Source organism: Equus przewalskii, chromosome 9 (genome assembly GCF_037783145.1).
Source record: "Equus przewalskii isolate Varuska chromosome 9, EquPr2, whole genome shotgun sequence".
NCBI classification, from domain to species: domain Eukaryota; kingdom Metazoa; phylum Chordata; class Mammalia; order Perissodactyla; family Equidae; genus Equus; species Equus przewalskii.
Window position 1 is genome coordinate 17,880,121 of NC_091839.1, and position 27,359 is coordinate 17,907,479.

The 27,359-nt window shown below is 51.7% G+C and overlaps 1 protein-coding gene and 1 long non-coding RNA gene across 11 annotated transcripts; one reads left to right on the forward strand and one right to left on the reverse strand.

The window, feature by feature from the left end:
* Positions 1-9: 9 nt before the first annotated feature.
* On the forward strand, positions 10-7,315 carry LOC139073528 (uncharacterized). The gene is made up of 3 exons (XR_011522356.1): positions 10-470; positions 1,591-1,703; positions 7,023-7,315. It is a non-coding gene; the product is annotated as an uncharacterized lncRNA (long non-coding RNA).
* On the reverse strand, positions 1,956-27,348 carry ODAD1 (outer dynein arm docking complex subunit 1). 10 transcript variants are annotated; one of them, XM_070558081.1, is made up of 16 exons: positions 27,219-27,348; positions 26,243-26,299; positions 25,854-25,946; positions 24,546-24,645; positions 24,216-24,405; positions 12,628-12,750; positions 12,166-12,279; positions 8,590-8,657; positions 8,148-8,335; positions 7,826-7,960; positions 7,002-7,084; positions 6,709-6,877; positions 3,716-3,879; positions 3,512-3,612; positions 3,135-3,213; positions 1,956-3,059 (listed from the first exon to the last, which is right to left on the reverse strand). In XM_070558081.1, exons 3-16 carry the CDS (start codon positions 25,921-25,923, stop codon positions 2,514-2,516), a joined length of 2,130 nt encoding a protein of 709 aa, XP_070414182.1. In that variant the 5' UTR covers positions 25,924-25,946; positions 26,243-26,299; positions 27,219-27,348; the 3' UTR covers positions 1,956-2,513. The 10 variants fall into 10 exon arrangements, with proteins under 10 accessions (XP_070414182.1, XP_070414181.1, XP_070414185.1 ...); XM_070558080.1 differs by having other exon boundaries at positions 25,854-26,032; positions 27,219-27,333; XM_070558084.1 differs by having other exon boundaries at positions 24,546-24,642; positions 25,854-26,032; positions 27,219-27,329.
* Positions 27,349-27,359: the final 11 nt, after the last annotated feature.

The following is a 27,359-nucleotide window of genomic DNA, read 5'->3' on the forward strand; positions in this document are numbered from 1 at the left end:
TGAGATGGCAACGGAGTCTGTGTTGAGGTGACAACCAACGGCACCGTGAGCATCACCGTCATCAGCACCATCACCAGCGCCATCATTATCGCCGTCACCACACCCTGTTCTCTGTCACCACCAGCATCACCATCACTATCTCGTCCATCAACACCACTGTCATCAAAGCCACCGCCTTCACCATCACCCTCACCATTCCCGTTATGGGCAGCATCACACCGACACCACCAAAACCACGGTATCACCATTATCAACAAAGTCACCACCACCACCAACACCCTCACCACCACAAAGGTCACCTCCCCTCAAAGCACGTGTCAGGGAGCCACTCTGTCTCCTAGCTACAGCCTCGGGCCAGCAGGCCTGCATCCTCCATCCCGCTCTCCACCCTGGGCTGACAGGAACGTGACTGACCTCAGGGGAAATGCTGCCTCGCTTGGGAGCCAAGAGGATTCTGGGTTTGATTCTCTGTAAGTGGCCCCAGACGTACTCTGGGCTTGTTACCACAGGGCTGACCATCTATAAATGGCGAGCCCAGCCCCCGGACCAAAGGATGGCAGAGGAGTGTCTGTTCAGTGTATCCGAGAGTCGGGGTTCACCTGAACCCCTCCTACTATCGTGGTTTGTGCGACCACTTTGGGGAGGGGGAGATCCGAGGGCCTGGGTCTGCTGTGCTCGCTTTTCTGTCTGTGGAGAGAAAGAGGAGGAAGTCACTCTGGACGCAGATAGGGCCAGTGGTCAAGACTCGGCTCCACACCAGGTCCCAAGGGAGGAAACAGGAATGGCAGCTTCCCTTGCAGAAGCCGCAGCCCAGGGGAGCCGCCATTTCCAGCTCCTTCCTGAAATACCAGTTTTTAAGTGCCTCGTTCACTGTTCTGTCCCCAGAACCTGGTATAATGTATGATACGTACTCAATAGGTATTTGTCAAGTTAGTGGGAAAATGGGGCCGGCCCGGTGGTGCAGCAGTTAAGCCCGCATGCTCTGCTTCCGGGGCCTGGGGTTCGCCGGTTTGGATCCCGGGTGTGGACATGGCACCGCTTGGCAAGCCATGCTGTGGTAGGCGTCCCAAGCATAAAGTAGAGGAAGATGGACACGGATGTTAGCTCAGGGCCAGTCTTCCTCAGCAAAAAGAGGAGGACTGGCAGTAGTTAGCTCAGGGCTAATCTTCCTCGAAAAAATAAAAATTAAAAAAATTTTTAAAAGTATTTCCTCCCTGGATTAGGAAGGTGGATGATGGCTTATCTGTTTGGATGTGGTTGGATTAAATTTTGACCGGGCATTCGGCATGACTCAAGGACAGGAAAGAGTCACCCATAGTGTTCTCCCTCTCACTCCCACACACAGCTGGAAAGGGACAGAGTCCGCTTTATCTCTGAGACCCTATGGCAGGCATTAGGGCCATCCAAAAGTATACGCCTTCCCTCTCTCCTTCCAGATACACAGGAAGATGGTACTTCCCCCCTCTCTTTGAAGTCAAGCCTGGTCAAACGACCTGCGTTGGCCAATAAATGCGAGTGGAAATGATGGGAACTGTTTCCAGTAGAAGCTTGAAGAGTCATTGACACTTTGCCATCTTCTCTCCTTCCCAGCACCAAAGAGACTGGCAACACTCCACACAGGGGCCGCTCCATCGGCCTGGGTCACAAGGATGACGTGGAGCAGAGACCTGAGCTGACCCGAAACAGACCAATGACATTGGCAGGTGGATTTAAACCTTTGTCGCGTGAGGCCGCTGAGATGCGGGGGTGGTTTGTTTCTGCCGCATAACCCAGCCCATCCCGCGGATACAGTTCCCAGTTCCCAGTAGAGCCTGAGATGTGGAGGTCTCAGGAATGAAGGAATGAATGGCAGGGAATGGGGGCAGGGGCATAAATTTTCCCCTGGGCTGGAGGTGGAGGAAACGGCCATGTCTCCAGCTCACGCTCTCACATAGACACTTGTAACCAGGCTGGGGTAAAAGTCAGCTCTGACCTTTATTTCCTGTGGTCACAGCTCCTGCTGACCCTGACATCTTTGCCCCGATTCTTCTCCCACTGCTCAGTGCTGGGGGCTCTTGGGGAGGACAAAGAATGAGGGGCTACAGAGACAGGGACATGAGATGCCAGGAGAGCCCGGGAGATGGAGAGGAGGAGAGGGAATTAGAAATGGAGAAGCAGAAACAGGGTGGAGTGGGGGCGGAGAAGCAGAGAGGTCAGGAGACGGGGAGACAGACGAGGTGACAAGACAGACACGTGGAATGGGAAACTAAGAGAACAGGCCTTTGCGGGGCAGAAAGGGAAAGGAGGGTGAGCAACAGAAAGGGACCAGGGGACAGAGATGAGGAGATGAGGAAGAGCAGATGGAGAGAGAGAAGGGGATACATTGAAGGGGAGGTGGAGACAGACGTCGGGGCAAAGAGACAGGCCCGGAACTGGAAGAGAAGGATGGCGAGTCAAAGGGGAAATCAGGAGGCGGAGACACAGACAAGGAGGGCCCTGCAAGGAGCCAGGGGCAGGGTGGCAGCCAGGTGCCCCTAGTCATCGTTCCGGGAGTCTTTGCTGGTGGTAGAGTCCAGGCCGGTGCTGGAGGCCGCGCCACTGCTCGAGACTTGGCCTCTGCTGGACTCTGGGCCTCCACTCGATTCTGACCCAGGGACTCTGTGCTCCATGCCTCCAAAGCTTTCCTGGCCTTTGCTGGATCCCACGTAGCCAGTGGACCCCAGGTAGCTACTCGAGCTGAGGGGTTCGAAGGTCACTCGGCCTGCCGTCGAGCTCTGGCCAGACATCAGTCCCTCATTGGTGCTGGGGGGGCCAAAGGTCACGTGGTCTGCGCTGAAGCTGGGGTCACCAAAGGTGACGTGGCCGACATTGGAGCTGGTGGCACGGCCGCCGCTGGACACCAGGATGCCATTCGTCTTGTGGCTCAAGATGGAGCCGGGGACATTACTGGGGCTCCTGGTGGTCGCCAGCGGTGAGGCCGAGCTGGCCCTCCGCGTCCCGGGCAGGTTCGTGCTCCGGGCGCTGTCCGCCTTCCTTATAACCTCGGTCAGCTCCTTCAGGTTCTGCTCCCGCACCTCCAGCTGCCGGGGAGGTGTGTCAGGGTCCCAAAGCGGGGCTGAGGTCCTACCGCCACCCCGGCAGGCTCCCCATCTCACCGACTTCACCACTTGGCTCAGCAGCTCCTCCTTGCTCATGGGATAGTCATCTTTGGCCTCAAAACCAGGGGGGTCCTCCCTCAAGTGGAGAGAAGACAGGAAGGGACTACACTCTCAACCCACAAAAGGCCGATGGCTCCTCATCACGCTCTGGCCAGCCCCAAGTGCCCCTTCCCTTCGGATCTACCCAGGGCCCCAGAGTCCCTGCAGCCCCTACGCCTGGTCCCCCCAAAGCACCCACTCCATCTTCTACTCCCCTCTCGAGCCACACCCACCCTCGGGTCCCAAAGAGCCCCTCAGAACCCTCCATCCCATTTGTCCCCTCTGTCCCCACGGAAGCTCCGTCCCCTCCTCCTCCCTCTTGCCCAATGCCTCACAGATTCTCAGGGAGCTGAGGTGCGACCACCTTCTTCACAAGATCCTCGGGGCTCTGGCCCAGGACCAGGAGGGCGGCGCTGGCCAGGCTGGAGGTGTAGGTCTGGGGGGTGGGTAAGCCAGTGGTCAGCTCAAGCCCATGTCCCAGGCCACAGCCTCCAAGGCTCCAGCCCCCCCGTCGCCCTCCGCACCCCCTCTGTCCTCACCTGGCTGTCTAGGAAGGCCTGCACTGTCAGGAGTTCCACCAGCCGCTTCTCGATGAGGCCCAGGAAGAGCCCGATGTCCCGATCTCGCATGAAGTTCTTGACCCCCAGGAGGTCCTTGATCACGGTGCTGTCACACTGGGCCTTGGTGAAGAGCTGTTGGACGTCTGGGGTCGGAGGGCACAGGCCGTCATGGAGCCGCTGCCCACTGGGCGCCAGCCCTCTCCGCGCCTCGAGTCCCCTCCCGCCCCGTTCTCTGGAGGCGGCAAGCAAGGCTCAAAGATGGAAGGGGGGGCTGGCCCCGTGGCCGAGTGGTTAAGTTCGCGCACTCCGCTGCAGGCAGCCCAGTGTTTCGTTGGTTCGAATCCTGGGCGCGGACATGGCACTGCTCATCAGGCCACGCTGAGGCAGCGTCCCACACGCCACAACTAGAAGGACCCACAACGAAGAATATACAACTATGTACTGGGGGGCTTTGGGGAGAAAAAGGAAAAAATAAAAATACAATCTTAAAAAAAAAAAGATGGAAGGGGACCTGCTTGAGCTCAGGCAGCCAGGCAGCAGGAGGGCGTCGTGGTGTCCCTGGCCACGGGGCTCGGAACCACAGAAGGCAAGAAATGACGGAGGTCAAAGGAAAACCTGACACGGGAGCTCCAAACGGAAAGACTCCACACAGCTCCGGGACACCCACCTTCCATCCAACCCAACGATTCCTCAGCCCGGGATCTCTCCCCAAGAAACACTCACACGCACGCGTGCTCCACGGGAGAGGTCGGAGGGGACCCGGGGCGCATCCAGCCTGCTTTGTTTGTTTGGTATTGGACCCCACTTGCACACGAATAGATTAATCACTGTCATTGGTTGACCTGTTGGTCACTGTCGTGACCCACTCTCACAACTGGCCTGTGCATGGCCCGCTTGTCCTGAGTTAGTTAACTGGTTATTTTTAATGAAATCCATGACATTGACAAAAATCTGCATCCAGCCATACAGCACCCCCACCTCCTGTGCCCGTGCCGCCTCCACCTGAGCTCCAGGGTCATAGGCAGCTGCCTCCTAGGGTTCCTCCTTGAACAGCCCCAGACCACTCACACTGCGCTCAAGGCCATTCCCCAAACCCACTCATCCCAGCTTCCCCATCTCAGGAAGGGGCCTCGCTCTCACCAGGCCGACCTCAGTGCCCCTCACCCCTCATCCCATAGCCCATCAGTCTGATACCTCTGTGCCCCGTACCCCACCTCCATCCTCGTCCCCCTAACCTCCCTATGCACTACCTTCTCCTGCTCACAACCTCCATGGCTCCCCAGCACCTCCAGGAAAAAGCCCCAGTGCCCCAGCCCGGGTCTGACTGTCTTCAACTCCCACCCACGCCCTTGCATTCCCCGCTCTGCACAGAGAACCTGCACCCCCTGAACGCAGCTCCAGGCCTTGGCCCCACCTGCTGGGAGCAACCCCCCTCCCCAGTTTTTCAGTTAAATGTTCATCCTTCGAAGTCAACCCGAAGTATCACACTTCCAGGAGGCCTTCCCCGACCCCCAGCAGAGCCTGCTCCGCGGGTGTGCAACCGGCACAGAGGCACAGGGCCCTGTGCTCTGACGGGCCCCGCATTCGGTCTTATGCTCTGCTGTTGCTACCTTGAAACTCTTGGTAATTTTTTGACAAGGCTTCCCGCGTTTTCTTTCTGCACGGGGCCCCTGTACAGACTCTGGTCCTGTACTCCGTGCTGAGTTCGGGGCCCCTCTTGCTCCTGCAGAGCACTGGGTGTCCTCCATGCTCGCCCCGGGTTACGAGCACCCAGCACCCACGTCAGTCTCCCCATGGGGTCCTCATCGCCTAGCACAGGACTTGGCACAGTGGTCACAGTGACAGAGCCAAGGAGGATCCACCAGTCATTCAGCTCCTACTCTGCACCAGAGGTGGCTCTCCTGCTTGTTCCCCACCACCTCCGACACTTTTCTGTCTCTCTCCACCTTTAGCCTTCCATCCATCACGCCATCTAATTCTCATAACAACCCTCCAGAGGAGGCACTGCCATCGCATTTCCAGAGGGGCTCAGACAGAGGGAACCACACACCAAGGTTCGCCAGTGGTGGAGCTGGGATTCAAACCCAGGCCAGCCTGACTCTTGAGCACTCCACACTGGAAGGATGGAAGGATGGATGCAGGACGGATGGATGGATACTGGACCAGTGATGGATATGGAGCAGTTGGATTGATGGAGGATGAATAGATAAATACTGGATGCATGGAAGGACAGACCGACAGTTGGATTGATGGATGAGTGAATACAGGACGGATGGATGGATGGATGGAGAATGGATGGACGGTTGGACTGATGGATGGGTGAATGGAGAAATATGATGGATGGATGAATACTGGATGGATGGATGGACATGGGATGGTTGGATTGATGGATGGGTGAATAGATAAATATGATGGATGGATGAATACTGGATGGATGCATGGATATGGGGTGGATGCAGGATGGATGGATGGATACTGGACCAGTGATGGATATTGAGCAGTTGGATTGATGGAGGATGAATAGATAAATACTGGATGGATACAGGGATGGATGGAAGGACAGACAGACAGTTGGGTTGATGGATAAGTGAATACAGGACGGATGGATGGATGGAGGGAGGGATGGACGGGTGGACGGTTGGATTGATGGGTGGGTGAATAGGGTATGGATAGATAGGGATGGTTGGATTGATGAATGGGTGAACACTGGATGGATGGATGGATGGATGGACAGTTGGATTGATGGATGGGTGAATACGGGATGGATGGATGGATGGATATGAGACTGTTGGGATTGACAGATGGGTGAATGGATAAATACGATGGATGAACGGATGGATATGGGATGGGCCAACAAGCAAGTGCACTTTACAAAGTCATCCCACGGAATGCCTTCAAGTGGCCAGCCCTGGGCTGGGCCCTCCGCGTGCTCACTGCATCCTCCCAGATGAGGAGGTGGGGCGGGGACTCACCGGCCTTGAGTTTCTCCAACTGGCCCCGAAAGACCTGGAAGCGGGCCTCCAGGCTCTCGGCCTCTGCGTGCACCTCGTCCACGCGCTGCTGCAACTCGGCCCGCTGCTGCTCTTGCAGCGAGCGCCGGTTCGCCTCGCTGGCGCGCGTGCTCGCCATGGCCTCCTGCATCTGCGGGACGCGGCGGAACTCTGAGCCCAGCTCCGGGAGAGGGGGGCCGACGCAGGGAGAGGAGGAGACGGGTGCAGAGGCGCGGAGCGAGGGCGGGGCTGGGGAGCGGGCGGGTCTCGCTCACCCCCTTGATCTCGTCCTGCAGGTGCTCCAGCTCCGAGTTTTGCTCGTTGATGAAGTTGAACTCAGCGAAGTTGCGCTCCTCCACTGGGGGAGAGTCGGGAAAGGCGGGGTCCAGAGAGGAAAGCAGAGACAGAGAGACGCACAGAAGGACAGAGAAAAGAAATGTTGAGAAAGACGACGCAGAGACAAGGAGAGACAGAGACGGAGAGAAAGGAGACACAGAGAAATACAGAGCAAGTCAGAGAGAGAGAAAGACATCGCAACAGAGAGAAAGCCACAAAGAGACCCAGAAATACGGAGAGAGAAACAGAAAAATTGAGGAGAGAGGGAAAGAAAACAGTAGAGATGGGCGAAGAGAGAACCGAGGACGCCGGGAGCCAGACGGCCACAGGCGCGTGGAGAGAGAAACACCGAGATGGAGGGTAAGTTTGGAGAGACCCGCAGGCCAGGAATGGGGGGAAGGAGGGAGGAACAGGGGAGCGGAGACGCCGGAGGCGGGGAGACGGACACGCCCAGCAAAATCCGACGGAAACACAAAGACGGAGACGCAGACCCTGGGAGAGGACGGAGGGCTGCAAGGAGGAGGGAGACAGACCCAGCAGGAGGGGACGGAAGGCCCGGGGAGCGGGCACGGAGAAGGCGGGGATGGGGACAAAGGAGGGGACAGAGGGGCAGAGGCAGGCCCGAAGGTCAGGGCGAGTAGGACGGAGCCGGAGTCCTGGTTCCTCCGGCGCCCGCGCGGGCGTCCCAGGGCGCACCTGATTCGGGGGCCGGGCCGCGCGCCCGGGGTCCCCCCTCCGCCCCGCCGCCCCGCCAGGTGCTCACTCTCCAGGTACTTCTCCACCAGCAGGTCCGGGTCGCTCTCGCCGGTCAGCTGGGACAGTCTATTCAGGGCGTCCTCGTAGCGCAGCACCAGCTTCTCCTGGGAGGTCTTGCGGAAGCCTTCGGCCACCTCCTGGGCTGGGGGCAGAGAGGGCAGTGAGGCGGCGTGCAGGGCGGCCACCAGCGCCGAGGGGCCTGCGTGGGGTGGGCGCGCCCGGTTCAGCCGCGCAGACCCAGTCCAGCCCCCTGCAGGCTGGTGCCGGGCAGCGCGGGGAGACCCCGCCCCGAGAGAGCCGCGGGGCGCCTGGTGGCGCGCGGGCCTCACCCCGCTTGTCGCGCTTCGCCACGATGACGGGGTCCAGCTGCCGGTCGTTGTTCTTGAGCTTGAGGAAGCGGTGCAGCTGCTCCAGGTGCGCTATCTGCCGCTGCAGGGTCTGCACCTCCGTGTCGTTCTGGGCCCCCTCCTTCTCCGCGCGCTCCCGCAGCATGCCCATCTTGGCCTTCGCCTCCTCCCTGGGGTAGGTCAGCGGGGCAGGGAGATCCGAGGTTGGGTTGGGGTCGCCGAGGGTCACAGGGATGGGTGGGGTCAGACCTCCCCCGGGGAGCTGGGAAATCGGTGGAGGAGGTAGAGAAAGGGGCATCGTATGAAAAAAGAAAATGTAGGTTCTGACGGTCTGTTTCTTGAGTTCAGAACCCCTGCCCCCGCCACTGCCTTAAGAAAACGTGGGTGCTGTTCTGAGCGATCCAGGGCCCCCCGCGGGCCCTACCTGACGGCGTAGGCCGACGTAGAGGAGACCATGAGCGCGTCGACCGTGTGCCGGAGATGCTGGATCTCCTGCCCAGAGAACAACACAGAGGCCACTCCTACAGCCTCAACTGTAGGCCGTTCCTCCAGGCGCCGCGTCCCCAGGGAGAAGACGAGCTCCTGTGCCTTCCAGGTGGACCCGCCCACTGAGCGGCCGCCAGCCCCGGAAAGGGATCCTAAAAACGGATGAAGCTAAGGCGAAGCCAAACTGAGGAGTTCGAAGCGGGGACACGCCCAGCCCAGGAAACTCCTGAGAGCGCCCACTGACTCTCTGGTCGGGTCCAGAAATTTGTGTGAATTTCATTTGTGCCCACAATGAGATGCTTTCTAGTTCCATGGAAATGTCTGTGCAGTGTTATGGGTCTTCAAGAGAAAGAAGGGGGAAAATAACAGATTTTTACATATATAATGTGTATATATGTATTAATGTATATACACACATGCATATACATACACATATACATGCATATGCACGTATATACACATGTACATGCATACATATACATATCACATGTGTGTGCACATACACACATGCATGCATGTGCACATATATACATACGCATGTATACATGCATGTGTGTGGACATGTATACACATGCATATATGTATGCATGCATGTACATATACACGCGTGCATGTGCACATACATACATTGCACGTGCATATGCACATATATACATGCATGTATGTGAACATATATACACATGCATATACGTATACATATGCATATACACGCGTGCATGTGCACATATATACGTATACACATGCATATGCACATATATACACATGCATATACATATATAATGTATATATATTAATGTAATACCCATATACATATGCATGTGTATAAACGTGCATGCGCTCACGCACACACACATTCACTGTTGCAAAAAGAAACCCAGGATGGATAACCATAAGCTACAGAGGCTGGATGGGAATGAAGTGGAAGAGACCGGGAGGAAATGATGTTTCTCCTGGACACGCTTTCGGAATAGTTTTGATTGGGGAATCAAATGTTAATGGCTTACATATTCATAAAGAAAATGAAATCAATGAGGCTAGGGGAGAACTAAACCGAATACAAACAGAAGCAGGAGCCTGATCATCCCTCAAAGAACAGAAACACAGGGAGGACAAAAAATGGAAACTAATGCAAGTGACTTCTGAATCCAACGATTTAAAGATCGATAGACGGACCCCCATGCCTCAGACGGCACAACAAACCACAAACAAGTCGTGAACTGTGCTTCTTGGGTTCGGGCGTGGTGGGACCGCTGTAGCAATCCTGAAACTCTGTGTGTTTTGTAGGACTGAGCAAATGAGCAAGCATACTGATGCTGCTGGGAGCCAGGGTTCCCGCTGCGGGGGAAGAGAGAAGAAAGATGAAATGGGGAATGTTCAGGAATAGCCCAGTGATGCCGGATTGGAATGAGCAGTGTCAACATGGACTCATGATTTTGGAATATACATGTGTGTTTCCTAGCTCTCTCTAGAGAGGGGGCCTCAAAGCAATGACTCCCCAGTAGCAATGAGGACTCTTAGCGCCTGTCTCTTGGTTTCTCAGCACCCACCCCCCAGTAGAAAGAACCGGGACTCTGTGGAGAAGTGGCTGACTCGAGAGTTGAGACAGAATGAGTACAAGATGATCTGGACCATGTTCCTGGACCAGAAAGTAAGGAAGTGCTCAAAAAAATGACGGGCGTGTCAAAAGGACACAGAAGTCAGCTTGAAGGGGCTCCCATGAGCCAAATCTGGGACAATTTGAACATCGTAAGGAATAATGACCAGTATGGACTATAACCCATAGAATAAAGTAAGAATACACAAATGTTTACTGATAACATATAAATATTCAGGGGAGAATGAGAAGCTCTTTCTTATGTAAAATGCCATCTTATAAATGTAGAAGAAATGATAGAAAAAGCACCTTTGGCAGCCATTACAGTAATAACGATTCAGGTAAGACTCATTAATTATTCAGGCTAAAACAACTGAGAGAAAGTGTGTCAGGGAACAGAATATTTACATAGTCCGAAAGGATTTCCCCAGACTACTTATGCATTACAAAGAGGAAAACTCTGTGTCGGCTAACCCAGTGACCCTAGTCAACGTCACTAGTTATCGGACCAACTGACATCCCAACCCCCCTGATATAATGTACCTCCTGATACAATCTCTGTGATATTCCGCCAACAATGCACAACCTGAATCTGATCATGAGGAAAGATCAGATGAACCCATATTGAGGGACCCCGTACAACACAACTGGCCTGGGCACTTCCAGAGTGTCAAAGATCAGGGGCCGGCCCTGTGGCCAAGTGGTTAAGTTCACGCACTCCACTTTGGTGGCCTGGGGTTCTAGGGTTCAAATCCCGGGCACGGACCTGCACACTGCTCATCAAGCCATGCTGTGGAGGTGTCCTACATACAAAATAGAGCTAACATCAGGGCCAATCTTCCTCACCAAAAAAAAAAAAAGTCAAAGTCATGAAGACAAAGAGGGGCTGAGGGACTATTCCAGATGAATGGAGCCAGAACAACCAAATGCACTGTGGGCTCCCCACCTGGAGCAGGAAAATCAAATTAGCTATAAAGGACGTCATTGGGACAATCAGCAAACTTTAAATGTGAACTGTTTAGAATTGGAACAACGTGAAAGTTCCTGACTTGGATAACTCTAAGAAAATGCTCTTGTTCTTTGGAAATACATACTGAAGTTCTTAGGCAATTATGTCTGCAGTGTACTCTCAAATGGTTCAGCAATTGTAATAATAAATTATTTTCAGTAAAAATAATAATTACACAAACACACACACAGAGAGGAAATGTGGCAAATTATCAATCTTGGTGAAGGATATATAGTTCTTTGTGCCATTCTTGCACCTTTTCTGCAAATTTGAAATTATTTTAAAGTAAAAGTTAAAAAAGAAAGAGGGAGAAAGGGAGGGTTTTTGAAAGGACTTCAAAGGTTACTGAGAAACCCCTAGAATGTAAATGGTCTTCCTTGCTCATTGTTTGCCCTCGGTGGTAATATTCAAAATGACATCTTTGGGGCCGGCCCGGTGGCACAGAAGTTAAGTGCGCACGTTCCGCTTCGGCATCCCAGGGTTCGCCAGTTCGGATCCCGGGTGTGGACATGGCACCGCTTGGCACGCCATGCTGTGGGAGGCGTCCCACATATAAAGTAGAGGAAGATGGGCAGGGATGTTAGCTCAGGGCCAGTCTTCCTCAGCAAAAAGAGGAGGATTGGTGGCAGATGTTAGCTCAGGGCTAATCTTCCTCAAAAGAAAATAAAATGACTTCTCTGCTTTCTGCAGATCTAAATGAGGCTGCTTTCTTAGTTAGGGGCATCCTGGAACATTTTCCAGGTCTGCCTTCCCTCTGGACTAAAGTAAACCTATGGCTCAGGTCAGTTCCATACTCGAAGCCTGAGGGTTGGAGAAGGAGGGCTGAGCAGCTGTGGGGAGGAACTCGGTGGGAATCCCTCTGTCCTCCACCCCAGCCGGGCCGAGGGGTCCCGGGTTTCAGGGCCACCGACCGTCTGCAGCTTGCGGTCCACATTCAGATAGCGCTTCCTCTCGATGCGCAGGAGATCCAGCTCCTCTCGCAGGGCGGCGTTGCGCACCAGCTGGGTGTCAAAGCGACAGGTGACCTGGAAGGTGGGAAGAGGATGCCAAGAGTCTGTCTGAGGCCTGGCCTGCCCCCCTCCTCCACACTCAGCCAAGGGGGGATGCTACTTGTCAGAGATGGAGCCCGTTCCCTCTTGGGGGACCCCGAGAGCATCGCCCGGTCCCCCGTCAAGGGCCCATGCAACGGCCTCCTTTCCCTGGAGACCCACCACCCCTCCAGCATCCTGTCTCCTGACTCAGGGAGCCCATTGCTTCAGGCCTGCCCACATCCAGGAATCTGGTCCCCCATTTCCAGAACTTAACCCCACGCTCAGTTCTTCTCCCAAGCCCCAGAGTTCAGGCCTGGAGAGAGTCAAGAGGCTGACCCTCACCCTGTCCAACTGGTTTTCTAGGATCTTGATCCGTCGCCGGACCTTGACCTTCTGGTCCAGGATGACTCCTGGGGCTCTGCTATCCTTACCAAGGGCATAGATCCGGGTCTCCCACTCCTGGATCTGGAGGAAAGAGAACGGTACCAGCTTGTTCGCTGAATGTGGGAGAGGCTGAGCAATGGAGGGAGGACATGAGTGGGAGAGTGAATGAGTTGAGTGTGGCTGACACCTGCTGTCAGGTGCGTCCTTGTGGCCTCCCATCTTCTCTACCCTTCGTCTGCTGACAGTACCCAACCCTCCATGTGGTTCTGGCTTCCAGCCACAATAAGCCCCCCTGACAGGCACAGGACCCAGGTCTGGACAGTCCCCCTAGAGAGGTACACGGGACCCAAGCTCAGCCAGCCTGAATCCTTTCCTGATATTTAGGGGGAAATGTATGAACTGGATGGATGGGACCCCAGGACTTTGCTGTCATAGTCCCCACCACACGGAGGATCCTGGGAGAACGAGGCCAACAGACAAAGTGGAGACAAGAGACTGAGAGACGAAAAGGATGAGCCCTGATGCCATGAGAGTTCCTGGGTCTCACCACGCCTGGAAACCAGCTTCCAGCCTGTCCTTCCCATTTCTGGATTCATCTTTACTCATTTGGGGTGTGCTCTCTCCCCAACTAAACTGGAAGTTCCCTGAGAGCAGACTCATGTCTTTTTTCGTGCCTGACACAGAGTAGGTGCTCAACAAAATGTGCAGACTAAATTAATAAATGAACGGTTTAATACCACGTTTCCCAATTTGTGTGCTGTTATGGGTTGAATTGTGTCCCCTGAAAATTCATATGTTGAAGTCATAACCCCCAGAATGACCTCAGAATGTAACCTTATCGGGAGACAGGATTTTACAGAGGTGATCAAGTTAAAACGAGGTCATTCGGTTGGGCCCTAATTCAGTATGACTGGTGTCTTTATTAAAAGGGGAAATTTCAGGGGCTGGCCTAGTGGCATGGTGGTTGGGTTGGCGCCCTCTGCATCCGCAGCCTGGGTTTCACAGATTCGGATCCCGGGCACAGACCTACACACCGCTCATCAAGCCAGGCTGTGGCGGCATCCCACATACAAAATAGAGGAAGATTGGCACAGATGCTAGCTCAAGGCCAATCTTCCTCACCAAAAAAAAAAAAAAAAGGAAGGGAGGAGAAATTTGCACAGAGACATGCACACAGGGGGCACGCCATGTGAAGATGAAGGCTGAGATTGGGGTGATGCATCTGCAAGCCAAGGAACGCCAAAGATTGCCAGCAAACTACCATCAGCTGGGCGAGAGGCAGGGAACAGATACCCCTCACAGCCTAAGAAGGAGCCGACCTGGCTGACACCCTAATTTTGGACTTCTGGCCTCCAGGACTGCGAGATAATCAATATCTGTCATATAAGCCACCCAGTTTGTTAGACAAGCCCTAGGAAACTGATACATGCACCAGGCACCCGAGAGCATTGCAGCCAACTCAGAGGGGGCACCACGGGGATGTTTCAAATTTTGAGGGGGACACACTGACTTTGGTCAGACATCATGTGAACATCGAGTTCAAGGCAGTTCACGGGTTCACCGCGACACGGTGCTATATTCCTTTCCATGATGTCACATCTTTGTGAAACCGACTCTTTAGCAGTTGCTGTGATAAGCATCAAATACCCAAAAATGTTACCATTGGGGGAAATGGGGCAAAGTGTACAAGGAATCTGTCTGTATTATTTCTTCCAGCTGCATGTGAATCTACAATTATCCCAGTAAAATTTTCAGTTTAAAAAAAAGGGGGCCAGTCCCGTGGTGGAGTGGTTAAGGTTGCATGCTCTGCTTCAGTGGCCCGGGGTTCGAGGGTTCGGATCCTGGGCCCTGACTTGGCACCACTCATCAAGCCACGCTGTGGCGGCATCCCACATAAAATGGAGGAAGATGGGCACAGATGTTAGCTCAGTGGCAGTCTTCCTCAAGCAGAAAGAGGGGGGTTGGCAACAGATGTTAGGTCAGGGCCAATCTTCCTCACACACACACAGAAAAAAAGCAAATTTCACTGCACTAAAATCAGCATGGAATAAAAGTGGCGAGTTCGATTTGACTCCAAGATTGAAAAGTTGTGCAGGGACCAACAGGCACAAACATCCCACGGGTAAGTCATTGTGGGGGTTTCTTTAAGAATGAAATAGAAATTTTTTTTTGCAATTTGTGTATATTATTTTTTCAAATGGTTTCCAGGTTGTTGGGGCTCAAACGCTTATTGGGTTGCTTGGTCCAAACCATTTAATAAATAAACTGTTGGGCTTTGCAATACTGGAGGCCCCTCGGACAGCACTGGAGAGCTGATTTTTCCATTTTCAGGAATTACGTGAGTTAAATTGTCAGTAGCTTGAAATCGACCATTGTATTAGTTTTCTATTTCTGTGGAACTAATAGCCACAAACTTAGTGGCTTATAACAAAATCCATTTACTATCTTGAGTCTGGCACAGCTGGATCTGCTGCCCAGGGTCTCACAAAGCTGCAATTAAGCTGTCAGGCAGGGCTGCAGTCTCGTCTGAGACTCCTCATGGGGTTGTTGGCAGAATTCAGTCCCTTGCAGCTGGGGGACTGAGGCCCTCAGCTCCGAGGGACCCCTGGAAGTTCCCTGCCATGGGGCCCCCTCCACAGCGTGGCATCTTGCTCCTTCAAGGCCAGCAGGAGAGCATGGCTCTTCACTCTACTAAGGTGCAGCTTTATATCACGTAACCTAATCAAGGGAGTGATGCCCCATCGCTGGTGCCGTGTTCTGTTGGCTAGAGATACGCACAGGTACCCCCCGCACTGAAGCGGGGGGTTATACAAGGATGTGACTTGTTGGGGGTCGCCTTAGGGTATGTTCACCAGAGCCAAGATGACAGTATTTATGTTATGAAAATCAGCGAATGCTACAAATCAGGGCACTCCCCTCCCCCTGCCTCACTGCTGATTTCCCAGCACACCTCTGACTGTTACAGCCTTCTTTAGGGGGCTAAAAAATTACGAAGAAATTAAGGGTTCCAGAAACAAAGAAAGTTTAGGGCCCACTTGTTCAAGAAATTCTTCCCAAATGCAGACTGGTGCAGCCACTATGGAAAACAGTATGGAGATTCCTCAAAAAACTAAAAATAGAACTACCATATGATCCAGCTATTCCACTACTGGGTATCTACCCAAACAACTTGAAATCAACAATCCAAAGTAACATATGTCCCCGTATGTTCATTGCAGCATTATTCACAATAGCCAAGACATGGAAGCAACCCAAGTGCCCATTGACCAATGATTGGATAAAGAAGATGTGGTATATATATATACAATGGAATACTACTCAGCCATAAAAAAGACAAAATCATCCCATTTGCGACAACATGGATGGACCTAGAGGGAATTATGCTAAGTGAAATAAGCCAGACTGAGAAAGACAAACACCATATAATCTCACTCATATGCGGAATATAAACAAACACATGGACAAAGAAAACAGGTCAGTGGTTACCAGAGGAAGGGGGGTGGAGGGTGAGCACTGGGGGTGAAGGGGAGCACTTATGTGGTGACAGACAAGAAATAATGTACAACTGAAATTTCGCAATGATGTAAACTATTATGAACTCAAAAAAAATTCTAATAACATTTTAAAAATAAAGTAAAACAAACAAACAAATAAATAAATAAAAAGAAATTCTCCCCAAGATCAGAAAACACTCTCCTCCAATTTTTAAAAGCATTCAAACTTTGCTTTTCACGTTTAGGTCTGTAATCCAACTAGAACTGTGTTTTCACCTGGTGTGAGGTAGGAAATTTGGGGGTCAGCTTTGTGGAGGTAGAAATGACAGACAATAAAACTGCACTTATTTAAAGTATATAGTTTGATGAGTTTCCCATCATCAAGATAGGGAACATATCAATCACCCCAAAAGTGTCCTCGTGCCTCTTTGTCACTCCTCTTCCCATTTCCTTCCTTCAACCCCTCCCCCAGGCAGCCACCAGTGTGTTTTCTGTCACTATAGATTAGTTCTCATTTTCTAGAGTTTTATATTAATAGAATCACATAGAATATCCTCTTTTTTTGGGGGGTCGGCCCCGTGGCTGTGTGGTTAAGTTCCCTTGCTCTGCTTCGGTGGCCCAGGGTTTCGCCGGTTCGGATCCTGGGCGCGGACATGGCACCGCTCATAAGGCCATGTTGAGGTGGCATCCCACATGCCACAACTAGAAGGACCCACAGCTAAAAATGCACAACTATGTACCGGGGGGCTTTGGGAAGAAAAAGGTAAAATAAAAATCTTTAAAAAAAAAAAAAGAATATATTGTTTTTTTGAGGGGGACGTGTCTGCCTTCTTTCACTCAGAACAATTCTTTTGAGATTCATCCTTGTTATTGGGTGTCTCATTAGCCCATTCCTTTTTATTGGTGAGTGGTATTCCATCGTATGGATGGACCACAATTTGTTTATCCGTCATCTGTTGGTGGACATTGGGGTTGTTTCCATTTTGAATTTTACAAATAAAGCTGTTATGAATATTCACATACAATTCATCTCTTTCTTTTCTCTTGGGTCAATACCTAAGAGTGGAATGTCTGAATCATATGGGAGGTGTACGTTTAATTTTTTAGGAACTGCCAAACTGTTTTCCGAAGTAGTTGTACCATTTACGTTTCCACAAGCAGGGTACGAGAGCCCCGGTTCCTCCACGCCCTCGCCAACGCTTGGTATGGTCAGTCTTTTTAATTGTAGGCGTTCTAATAGGTGTGTAGCAGTATCTGGTGATTTTAATTTGCGTTCCCCTAATGACTGACACTGTTGAGCGTCTGTCACACGCTTACTGCCATCTTATACATTTGGTGAAGTATCTGTTAAGTCTTTTACCCATTTTTCCTATTGCGTCATTTGTTTCCTTACTGAATTTGAGAGTTCTTAACGTATTCTGGATACAAGTTCTTTATCAGATAATGCTTTGCAAATCCCATCTCCTAATGTGGAGCTTGTCCTTTCATTCCACCAACAGTATCTTTTGAAGAGGAGAAGTTTTTAAATTTTATGGAGTCCAGTTTATCCATTTGTCCACTTATGGATCATGCTTTTGGTGGTGTTGTATCTGAGAAATCTTTGCCTAACCCAAGCTCACAAAGATTGTCTCCTATGTTTCTTTCTAGAAGTTTTACAGTTTTAGGTTTTGCATTTAGGTCTATGATAGTTTAACATCTTTTTTCCTTTAAAAACACATAACTTTGCACATAAAAGTATATAGAACATGTTTGGTTTATTTTAAGAGAACATCCTTGAACCACCAGCCAGGTCTAAAACTAGAATACTGAGAGCCTTGTCGATGCCCCCTCTCATCACTGCCGTCTTCCTCTCCACACGGGTACCACTCTCCTGCCTGTGTGGGTTTCTATTGCTGCTGCAACAAAGTACCACTAATTTACTGCCTTAAAGCAAAACCAATTTATTATCTTATAGGTCTGGAGGTCAGAAGTCTGAGTCACTTTCACTGGGTTAAAAATCAAGGTGAGCCAGGCTGCATTCCTCCTGGAGGCTCCACGGGGAGAATTCACTCCTTGCCTTTTCCGGTTTCTAAAGGCTGGGTTCCTTAGCTTGTGGCCACTCCAACACCTGCTTCTGCTGTTACATCTCCTCTCTCCAACATCACATCATCTTCTCTGACTCTGACCGTCCTGCCCCTCTCTCATGAGGAAACGTGATTATAGCGGGCCCATTCTGCCAATCCGGGATGATCTTCCCGTCTCAAAATCTGCACTCACGTCTACAAAGTCTCTTTTATCGTGTAAACGTAACATACTCGTCGGTTTCCGAAATTAGGACCTGGACATCTTTGCGGGGGTGGTGGGGGGTCACTAATCCGTTCACCACACTTCCTTAAGTGAAATTCATTTCTTCACTTTTCTTTACAGTTTTATCACCCACGTATAAACTCCTTAAACGAAAGTTTAGTTTGGGGGGCTGGCCCGGTGGCGTAATGGTTAAGTTTGCATGCTCCACTTCGGTGGCCTGGGGTTTGCCAGTTCAGATCCTGGGCGCAGACCCACACACCACTCACCAAGCCATGCTGTGGCGGCGTCCCACATAGAAGAACTAGAATGACCTGTAACTAGGATATACAACTATGCACTGGGGCTTTGGGAAGGAACAAAAACCAGTTTACTTTGGCCTGGTTTTGAATTTTATCTAAATGAAATAATGCCGCCTGTATATTTAACTTTTTCTTCCTTCAAAGGTTTATGAGATTCACCCATGTTGCTGTGTGTAATTGTAATTCATTCATTTTTCATTGTTGTACACTATTTCAGTATATGAATATACCACAGTTTATTTGTTCATTCAAATATTGATAAAAATTTGGGTTGCTTCCAATTTGGAGCTAGCTCATGTAAGCAATACTTCTATCGACTTTCTTTTACATGAATCCTGTTTCTGGCATATATACTGAGAAGTGGAATTGCTGGGTGGGAGGAAGGGTTTCCGACGGATCTAAACCGTTTTCTATTGGGAGATGACTTTGGTTTACTTCCTCCCGACACTGTTTCCATGGAAACACACTGGGTTAAGGTAAATATGGAACACGAGCCGTGTTCCCAGGCAACAGTGTTCATTATAAAAACGGCCCCTGATGGGTGAACTCCATCAGACTGGAAGGATTGTGAGCGGGCTCATAGATCTAAGGGCCTAGGTGACAAGATTGAATAGAAAGCTGGTTTCCTGGTGGGGTATTTCTTATAACTGAGTGCGTCCCTCGTGGCGGCTTAGAAGCGACCCTCACGATCTGTTACAGGAGGTGGCTCTTGTTGCATATGACACTTCCCTACGTCAGGGTGGGCAACACCACCACCCATGTGTTACCCTCCCACTGGAGGTGCTGAGAAGCAGCCCCTAGATGCTCAAGGAAGATGTACATGATGCTGTTGTGCCAAGATGCTGTTGTTTCTTGTCCTCTCTCCTTCCACGAAATTAAGTGAACCTGTTGGATCCTGTGAGCGAGAATGTCGGGTACAACTCAAGACTGCTTCTGGTGACCATGCCGGGTGGAAATGACCCCACATCACAGCATATGTCTATCTTCAAATTTAATAGATAATGGGGGGGGGGGGAAAGCCTTTTCAGAACACATACGACCATTTATACCCCAACCAACAGCTGGCAAGAGTTCCCACTGCTCCTTCTCTCCTAACACTTGGTATCTTCGGACACTAATTTCTGAAAATCTGGTGAGTGTTGAAGGATATCTCATTATGATTTTCATTTGCCTTTCTCTGATTACTAATGAGTAATTCCTACCTTTATTGGACATTGGAATTTCTTGTTTTGTGATGTGCCAACTCAAGTCCTTTGACGATCTTTTTAAATGGGCTGACTCTTTAATGATTTGTAGAAGTACCTTATATGTTTTTGATACTAGTCCTTTGTCAGCTTTATGTGTTGGCAATAACTCTCCATTTCATGACTAACTTTGCACACTCTTTATGGCTCTTTTGAGGAACAGAAGTTATTAATGTGAAAGTCATGGAATGTATCAATCTCTTCCCTTCAGTAGAGATTTCTGTAACTTATTTAAGAAAGCCCTTCCTCATGTTCACACATTGAGACCTGTGGCCCATCGGGAATCAGTTCAGGGTACAGTGTGAGGTAAGGTACTGGTTTCATCTTCTGTACAGATATCCAGTGTTCACAGCACCATTATTAGAGTTCTCCTTTTCCTGTTTCTTGAAGTCATAGATCAAGTGTCTACAGACACATAGCTCTCTTTCAGGGCTGTCTCTTCTGTCCCATTGATCCATTCGATCAGCCCAGCACCAATTACAAGAGCCTCATAATAAATGTTGATAACTGAGAGAGCAACTCCTTCCACACTGCTGGTCTTTCCTTTAAGTAAATCTTAGTTGCCTCGTTCATTGCACTTCCATATAAACTTTAGAATCTGCTTGTCCACTCCATCACTGAAAAAACAACTTCTAGTACTTTAAGATTACATTGAATCTATAAATCAACTTGGAGATCTGACATTTTACAACGCTAACTCTTCAAATCCATGAATACGGTATATATCTGCATTTATTAAGTTCTTCTTAATATCCATCAATAAAATTTTACAATTTACTCCACCGAGGTCTTGCACACTTTTGTTAGATTTCTTCCCAGGTGCTTCTTTTGGCTGTTATAAATTTATCTTTCCTTCTTTTATTTTCTAACAGGTATTGTTAATACAGGGAAGTATCGTTAACTTTGCATAATAATTTGTATCCAGCCACCTTGTTAAAATACCTTGTCAATTATAATAAGTTACTGTCAGATTCTTCTGGATCTTCCATATACACAAATATACCGTCTACAAATACTGACAGTTTCATTTCTTCCTCTCCAGTCTTTAAATTGTTCTTTTCTTTTTCTTGCCATAATGCACTGGATGTGACCTCCAATGTTAAACAGAAGCGGTGCTAGCTGACACCCTCATGTTGTTTCTGATCTCAGAGAGAATTTTTTTCATGTTTTGCTCTCAAATATGTTTGCTGTGGATGTTTTATAGTTGCCCTTTATTCAATTTCCTTTTATTCCTAGTTTTATAGGAGTTTTTTTCTTTTTTTTTAAAGATTTTTAAATTTTTTCCTTTTTCTCCCCAAAGCCCCCTGGTACATAGTTGTATATTCTTCGCTGTGGGTCCTTCTAGTTGTGGCATGTGGGACGCTGCCTCAGCGTGGTTTGATGAGCAGTGCCATGTCCAGGCCCAGGATTCGAACCAACGAAACACTGGGCCGCCTGCAGCGGAGCATGTGAACTTAACCACTAGGCCACGGGGCCAGCCCCTTTTTCTTTTTTTTTTAAGAGATTGGCCCTGAGCTAACATCTGTTGCCAATTTTTTTCTTCTTCTTCTCCCCAAAGCCCCCCAGTACATAGTTGTGTATTCTAGTTGTAGGTCCTTCTGGTTCTGCTGTGTGGGACGCTGCCTCAGCATGGCTTGATGAGTGTTGCTAGGTCCGCACCCAGGGTTCGAACTGGTGAAACCCTAGGCCGCCAAAGTGGAGTGCGTGAACTTAACCACTCGGCCATGGGGCCGGCCCCTTCTAGGAGTTTTTAACATGAATAGATGCTGAATCTTATCAAGTACTTTTTTACATCTCCACAGACTGGTGCCATGACCTGGGGACGTCCACGGGCTGTCTGTCACCAGTCTCTGATCAAAGTTGAGAAAATGAGAGTAAACATTTAGAAACAGGACACACCAGACACAAGCCTTACAAAAGTACCAGTCAGTCACAGATCGGAAGTTTTAACATATAGTTTGAGAAACACTGTGGCTAACTCTGTTTTTCTCTCCCAGAAAGTGTCTATTCTGCTCTCTCTTTCATAGATGGTATTTTCACTAGGTACAGAATTCTAAGTTGACAGTTTTCTCTCTTATACAGTGAAGTTACAATCTTACTATCTTCTGACTTCCCGTGTTTCTTTTAGGAAATCAGCTATCAGTCTAACTGCGGCTCCTTTGAAAGTACGACGGGGATGCATTCTGAGACGTGCATCATTAGGTGATTTCATCGTTGTGTGAACATCACAGGGTGCAATTACGCAAACCCAGATGGTAGGGCCTACTACACACCCAGTCTATATGGCACTAATCTTATGGGACCGCTGTCATACATGCAGTCCATCATTGACTGAAACGTCATTATGTGACATGTGACTGTAATGTCTTCTTTATTTTCTGGCTGCTTTTATATTCTGAAATTTCCCTATGTTCTGTATAAGTGTGGATTTTTTATTCATCCTGTTTTGAACTCTATGGCGTCCTTGAATCTGTGGATTCATTCTTCCATTGGTTCTGGAAGGTTCTTGGATATTATCTTGTCACACATTACCCCTGTCCCATTCTCTCTCTGTCCTTCTGAAACTCTTATTAGACATATATTTAACCTCACTATATGTGCAATGTCTCTTAACCATTCTTAGTTCCACCCATATTTCCCATCTTTTTGTTTCTCTGTGCTGGATTCTGGAGCATCTCTTCTGAATGATTCTTTCTTTGGCTTCTACTTGGCTTACTGTCTGTCTCTCCAGGAGAGTGTAAACTATATGACAGCAGGGCCCTGTCTGCTCTGCTCACTGCTGGGTCCTTGACACCTAGAACGGTGCCTGGCACTTAGCAGGCACTCAGTGAATATGTGTTGAATGAACGAATGTCCCCAGACAATTGGCACAGCTGTTAACTCAGGCCTAATCTTCCTCAGCAAAAAAAAAAAAAAGATCTTGAGATGGGAAGATGATCCTGGGTTATCGGGTTATCGGGCTGGGCTCAGCATAATCACAAAGATCCTTGTAAGTCAAAGAGGTAGGAGGAGAGTCAGAATCACAGAAGGAGAGGAGGTGACAAAAACAGAAGTCAGAGTGATGCTGCATGAGAAATACTCAACCAATGAGGGCTAGCTTAGATGACAAAGAAAGGAGCCACGAGCCAAGGAATGCAGGTGGCTCTAGAAGCTGGAAGAGGCCAGGAAATAGATTCTCCCCTGAAACCTTCAGAACGAATGCAGCCCTGCCAACACCCTGATTTTAGCCCAGCGGAATCCATTTTGGACGCCTGGCCTCCGGCATGGTAAGATAATTAATTTGTATTATTCGAAGCCATCGAGTTTGTGGTACTTCCCTACAGCAGCAATAGCAAACTAATGCAGACCACCAGGGTAAGTAACTTTTCAGCTCCTGTTTGTGATCCCACAGTGTGCAAGAAATCACTGGGTCTGGGCAAGCAACTTTTTTTTAATGAAGACTAGAATCAAAAATAGAATGGATCCCACATAGAAAAAGTAAGCATTATTTGGTGAAACTCTTGTTTCGGGTCTACGTGTGTGTGTGTTTACATCCATATGCTTCTGCGTGTGTGTGAACTGCATTGCAATGAGTCATGGTCATAAAAACTTGAAAGAACACTGGCCTAGAAAAGTCACATTGTGCGGGCTGGCCTGGTAGCCTAGCAGTTAAGTTCACACGCTCTGCTTTGGCGGCCTGGGGCTCGCTGATTTGGATCCTGGGCGTGGACCTATGCACTGTTCATAAAGCCATGCTGTGGCGGCATCCCACACACAAAATAGAGGAAGGCAGGCGCGGATGTTAGCTCAGGGCCAACCTTCCTCAAAAAAAAAAAAGGAAAATTGTTTCCAAGGTCAAATAGCAAGATCTTGAGGCAGATGGGATTAAAAGCCTGTCTAGACTCAGCAGCATTACCGACATCCTCTTTATGCGGATGAAGAAACTAGGGCCCAGACAGGTGAAGACTTGCTCGTGGTCACACAGCTCCGACGTGGCAGGACCAGGATTCTAATGCAGGTTTCACTGACTCCAGAAGGTGAACTTTTCTCTTTGACCACACCAGCCCCCTTTCTGAAGATGTGGGACTCTGCTAAACCCCAAACGCCCATATTCCTGCAGGAGACTGAACACAACTCTCCCAGGCGGATGCTTTCAATAAACCCATTTTTCAGATGAGGAAGCTAAGGCTCGCATAGGTTAGGAACCTTAAATAGGACTCACAGAGTCTGGTCTCAGAACCCACCTGCCTGTCCAGGGCTCTCGTCTGCTCCTGCAGCTCCTTGACCTCAGCCTGCGCCTGGGCCTGGCACTTCAGCAGGTGGCCCATGTTCTCCAGCCTCTCGCCGTCTCGCAGCCGCTTGACCTGGCTCTGGGCGACGCTGATCTGCACCTGCAGTTTGTCCCGCACCTCCTGCAGACGCTGGATCTCCTCGCTGCCCCGGGAGGGAGGCGGAGGAGAGGCCGGCAAGGGGCAGAGCTCGGGATCACTAAAGGCCGGACACACCGGGCCTGCCCTCCTCGCCTCGGACCCAGGAGTCCAGCGCCTCGGCCAGCCCCCTCGCACTCAGCTCACAGTTGCTTGTTGATGCGCTGGTGGACCTCCTTGCCGTAGGCCCGCCTTTCGCCCTCCATCACTTTGCATTGTCGCTGCAGTCTGCTCAGCTCCCAATCTACTGCGGCGGGACCAGCCAAGGGACTCAACTGGTAACTGGGCCCCAGCACCTTCCTCCCCAGGACCTAGGAATTCTGGCTCCCTTAGGGTCTCCTAAATGGCAGCTGAACTGCAGACCGAGTCCCCACGCCCCTCTGGGACTGCATCTCAGTTCCTGTACCCCTCAGGCTTGCTCATCCCTTCAATACTCCCTGGACCCCAAGCCGACCTCGGGATTTTTCCCCCAAACCCACTCCTGCTCCCGGTTTGGGCGCACATCTCTTTCCCCCACTAGAGGGCGCTCCTGGAAGCCCTCACGGTCCTCAGGGACCCACAGCACAGGACCTGGAACTTGGGCAAGTTGAGGGCAGATGCCAAGACCTAGCGGGCAGCATTCTTGCTCGCTCCCTTCCCTTCCAGCCCCACTGCCCAACAGTCCTCAGCCCCGTCCTCACGCCTCCTCACTCTCAGCCCATCCCCTAGGCTCAGGCCTCATCGTCTGCTGCCTGGACCGTCACCCCAGCCTCCTCCTCAAACTCCTGGCCTCCCCTCACAGCCCCAGAGGGTCTTTCTACGCCCAGAGCGGTCTCTGCCCCATTTCTGCTCATAGGCCTCCCCTGGTGCTCCAGCGCTCTCAGGACAACGTCCCAGCTCCTCAGCCCGGTGTTCAAGACCTAACATGACCTGATCCTACCCACCTCTCCAGGCTTGTCCTCCAGCGCCCCACCTCCCACGGCCCAGTGGTTCTCAACCAGGAGCGATGTGCCCCCCATGGACATTTGGCCATGTCTGGAGACATTTTGGATTGCCTTGATGGGGGGGGGGGGGTTGCTGGATAGAGACCAGGGCTGCTGCTGAGCATCCTACAACGCACAGGACAGCCCCCACGACAAAGAATTCCCTGACCCCAAGTGTCAGCAGTGCGGAGGATGAGAAACCCTGCTCTAGCCTCAAGCTGTTCTCTCAAAGCCTCTTCCCTTCCTTCTCCCCTTGGTAATTCCTGGGTGGAGTTCTGGGCCCCACGAGAACGTCTCCTCCTGCAGGAAGCCTTCCCGGCGCGCCCCGCTCCCCAGGCTTGGCCCGCCCACCGGTCCTGCTCCACCTCCATTCGGGCACTAGAGGGCTCTCCTGGAAGGTCTCCCAGTCCCCAGTGCCTAGCAGCACAGGACCTGGAACTTGGGGACACTGAGGAAAAGAATGAGTGAAAGAAAACGAGAACGTATCAATTACCCAGTCCCTCTGGGAAGACCTCGCTTCCATCCTCGGAGCGGGTGCTCCTTGCAGAGAATCCCAAAGGCATCTTGAGCAACGGGGATGGGGCTCCTGTAGGGGTGACACAGGAGCCCTTCAGACCGCGAGCAGGAGGGGGCCCGGAGGAGAGTGGGCAACCAACAGCGAGGGGCTAGGATCTGGAAGAAGGTGACCCAGAACCAGCCCTGGTCTCTCCTGGAGGCTCAGTTCCTCCGGTGGGTCGGAGGGGTCCCGTCTCAGGCCTCTCCCCCACCCCTCTGACTCTAGCACGGAGGACTGGTCCCCTAGATTCTCTCTATCTCTGCGGCGGGGCTGCTTGGGGAAGGGGAAACCCCCGGCCGGCCGTGGGGGCGAGGCCCGGGCCCTACCTGCTGCAGTGCCGGACCTGTCCCTGGTGCTTCAAGCTCACTGTTGTGGCCTGGTTACTGAGGAGATAAGGGGCCAATGACGCCTGAGGACCGCGGCCGGGGTGGGACCCAGGCAGAGAGGGGAGGGCGCGGGAGGGGAGGCTTGGGAGGAGGGGCCAAGGAGGCCTCCAGTGCTGAATCCTGGGGGCCGTGAACAGACCGGTGGGTCAGCCCCGAGGGGGGCGGAGCTAGGATGGCTGCAAGGGACGGGGCCTTTCTGGGGGCGGGGCCTGCGGGGGGCGGGGCTGCCGGGGCCAGCGAGGCGGAGTTAGGAGGGCAATGAAGACCAAGGCAGGAGGGGGCTGCGAAGGACGGTGCTGGAAGGGCCCGAGAGGGGAAGAGGCACGGGTCCCGGCGGGGCTTCGAGCCCTGTGAGGGGTTGGGCACGGGTCTCTGTAGGGGGCCGGGCTTCGGGCCTTGCGACTGCAGGGCACGGATCTCTGTAGGGAGCAGGGCTGCGGGGCCTGCGAGGGGAGGGGCAGGGGTCCCTGCAGGGGCGGGGCTGGGGCCTGAGAGGGGAGGGGCAGAGGTCCCTGCAGGGGGCGGGGCTGGGGCCTGAGAGGGGCGGGGCACGGGCCCCTGTAGGGGGCGGGGCTGCAGGAACACAGGCGGGGTCTGGTGGGAGGGCGCTGGAAGGACTGGCTCCTGAGAGTTGCGGGGGCCGCGGCCACTGAGGAGGCGCTGGCGCGGAGGGCCTGTGGGAGGTCGGGAGGGTCTGTGTGGGGAGCACAGGCCTGTGAGGGCCGCCTGCGTGTTTCCAGGAGCGGGAGGCAGGGCTGGGAGGGAAAGGTCCGGAAGGCTTTGGAGCTAGGCCGAGGTCCTGCGGCACGGGCAGAGAGACGCGTGTCTTAAGCTGATTAAGACCACGTTATTTTGAGGATTCATTAGTAGGGAGGCGGTGCGGACGCTGGGATTTGTGAGGGGGAGGAGCGCTCACCACAGCCTCAGGTCCTCACAACGGCTAACTACGCATGCGCAGCCAACGGCCTCCAGGGAAGCCGCCAAAAACCCTTGGCTGCCTGCGAGGTCGGCGCACTGAGGCGGAAGTGGGCGGGGCCTCGGGGCGCTCCGCACCGCC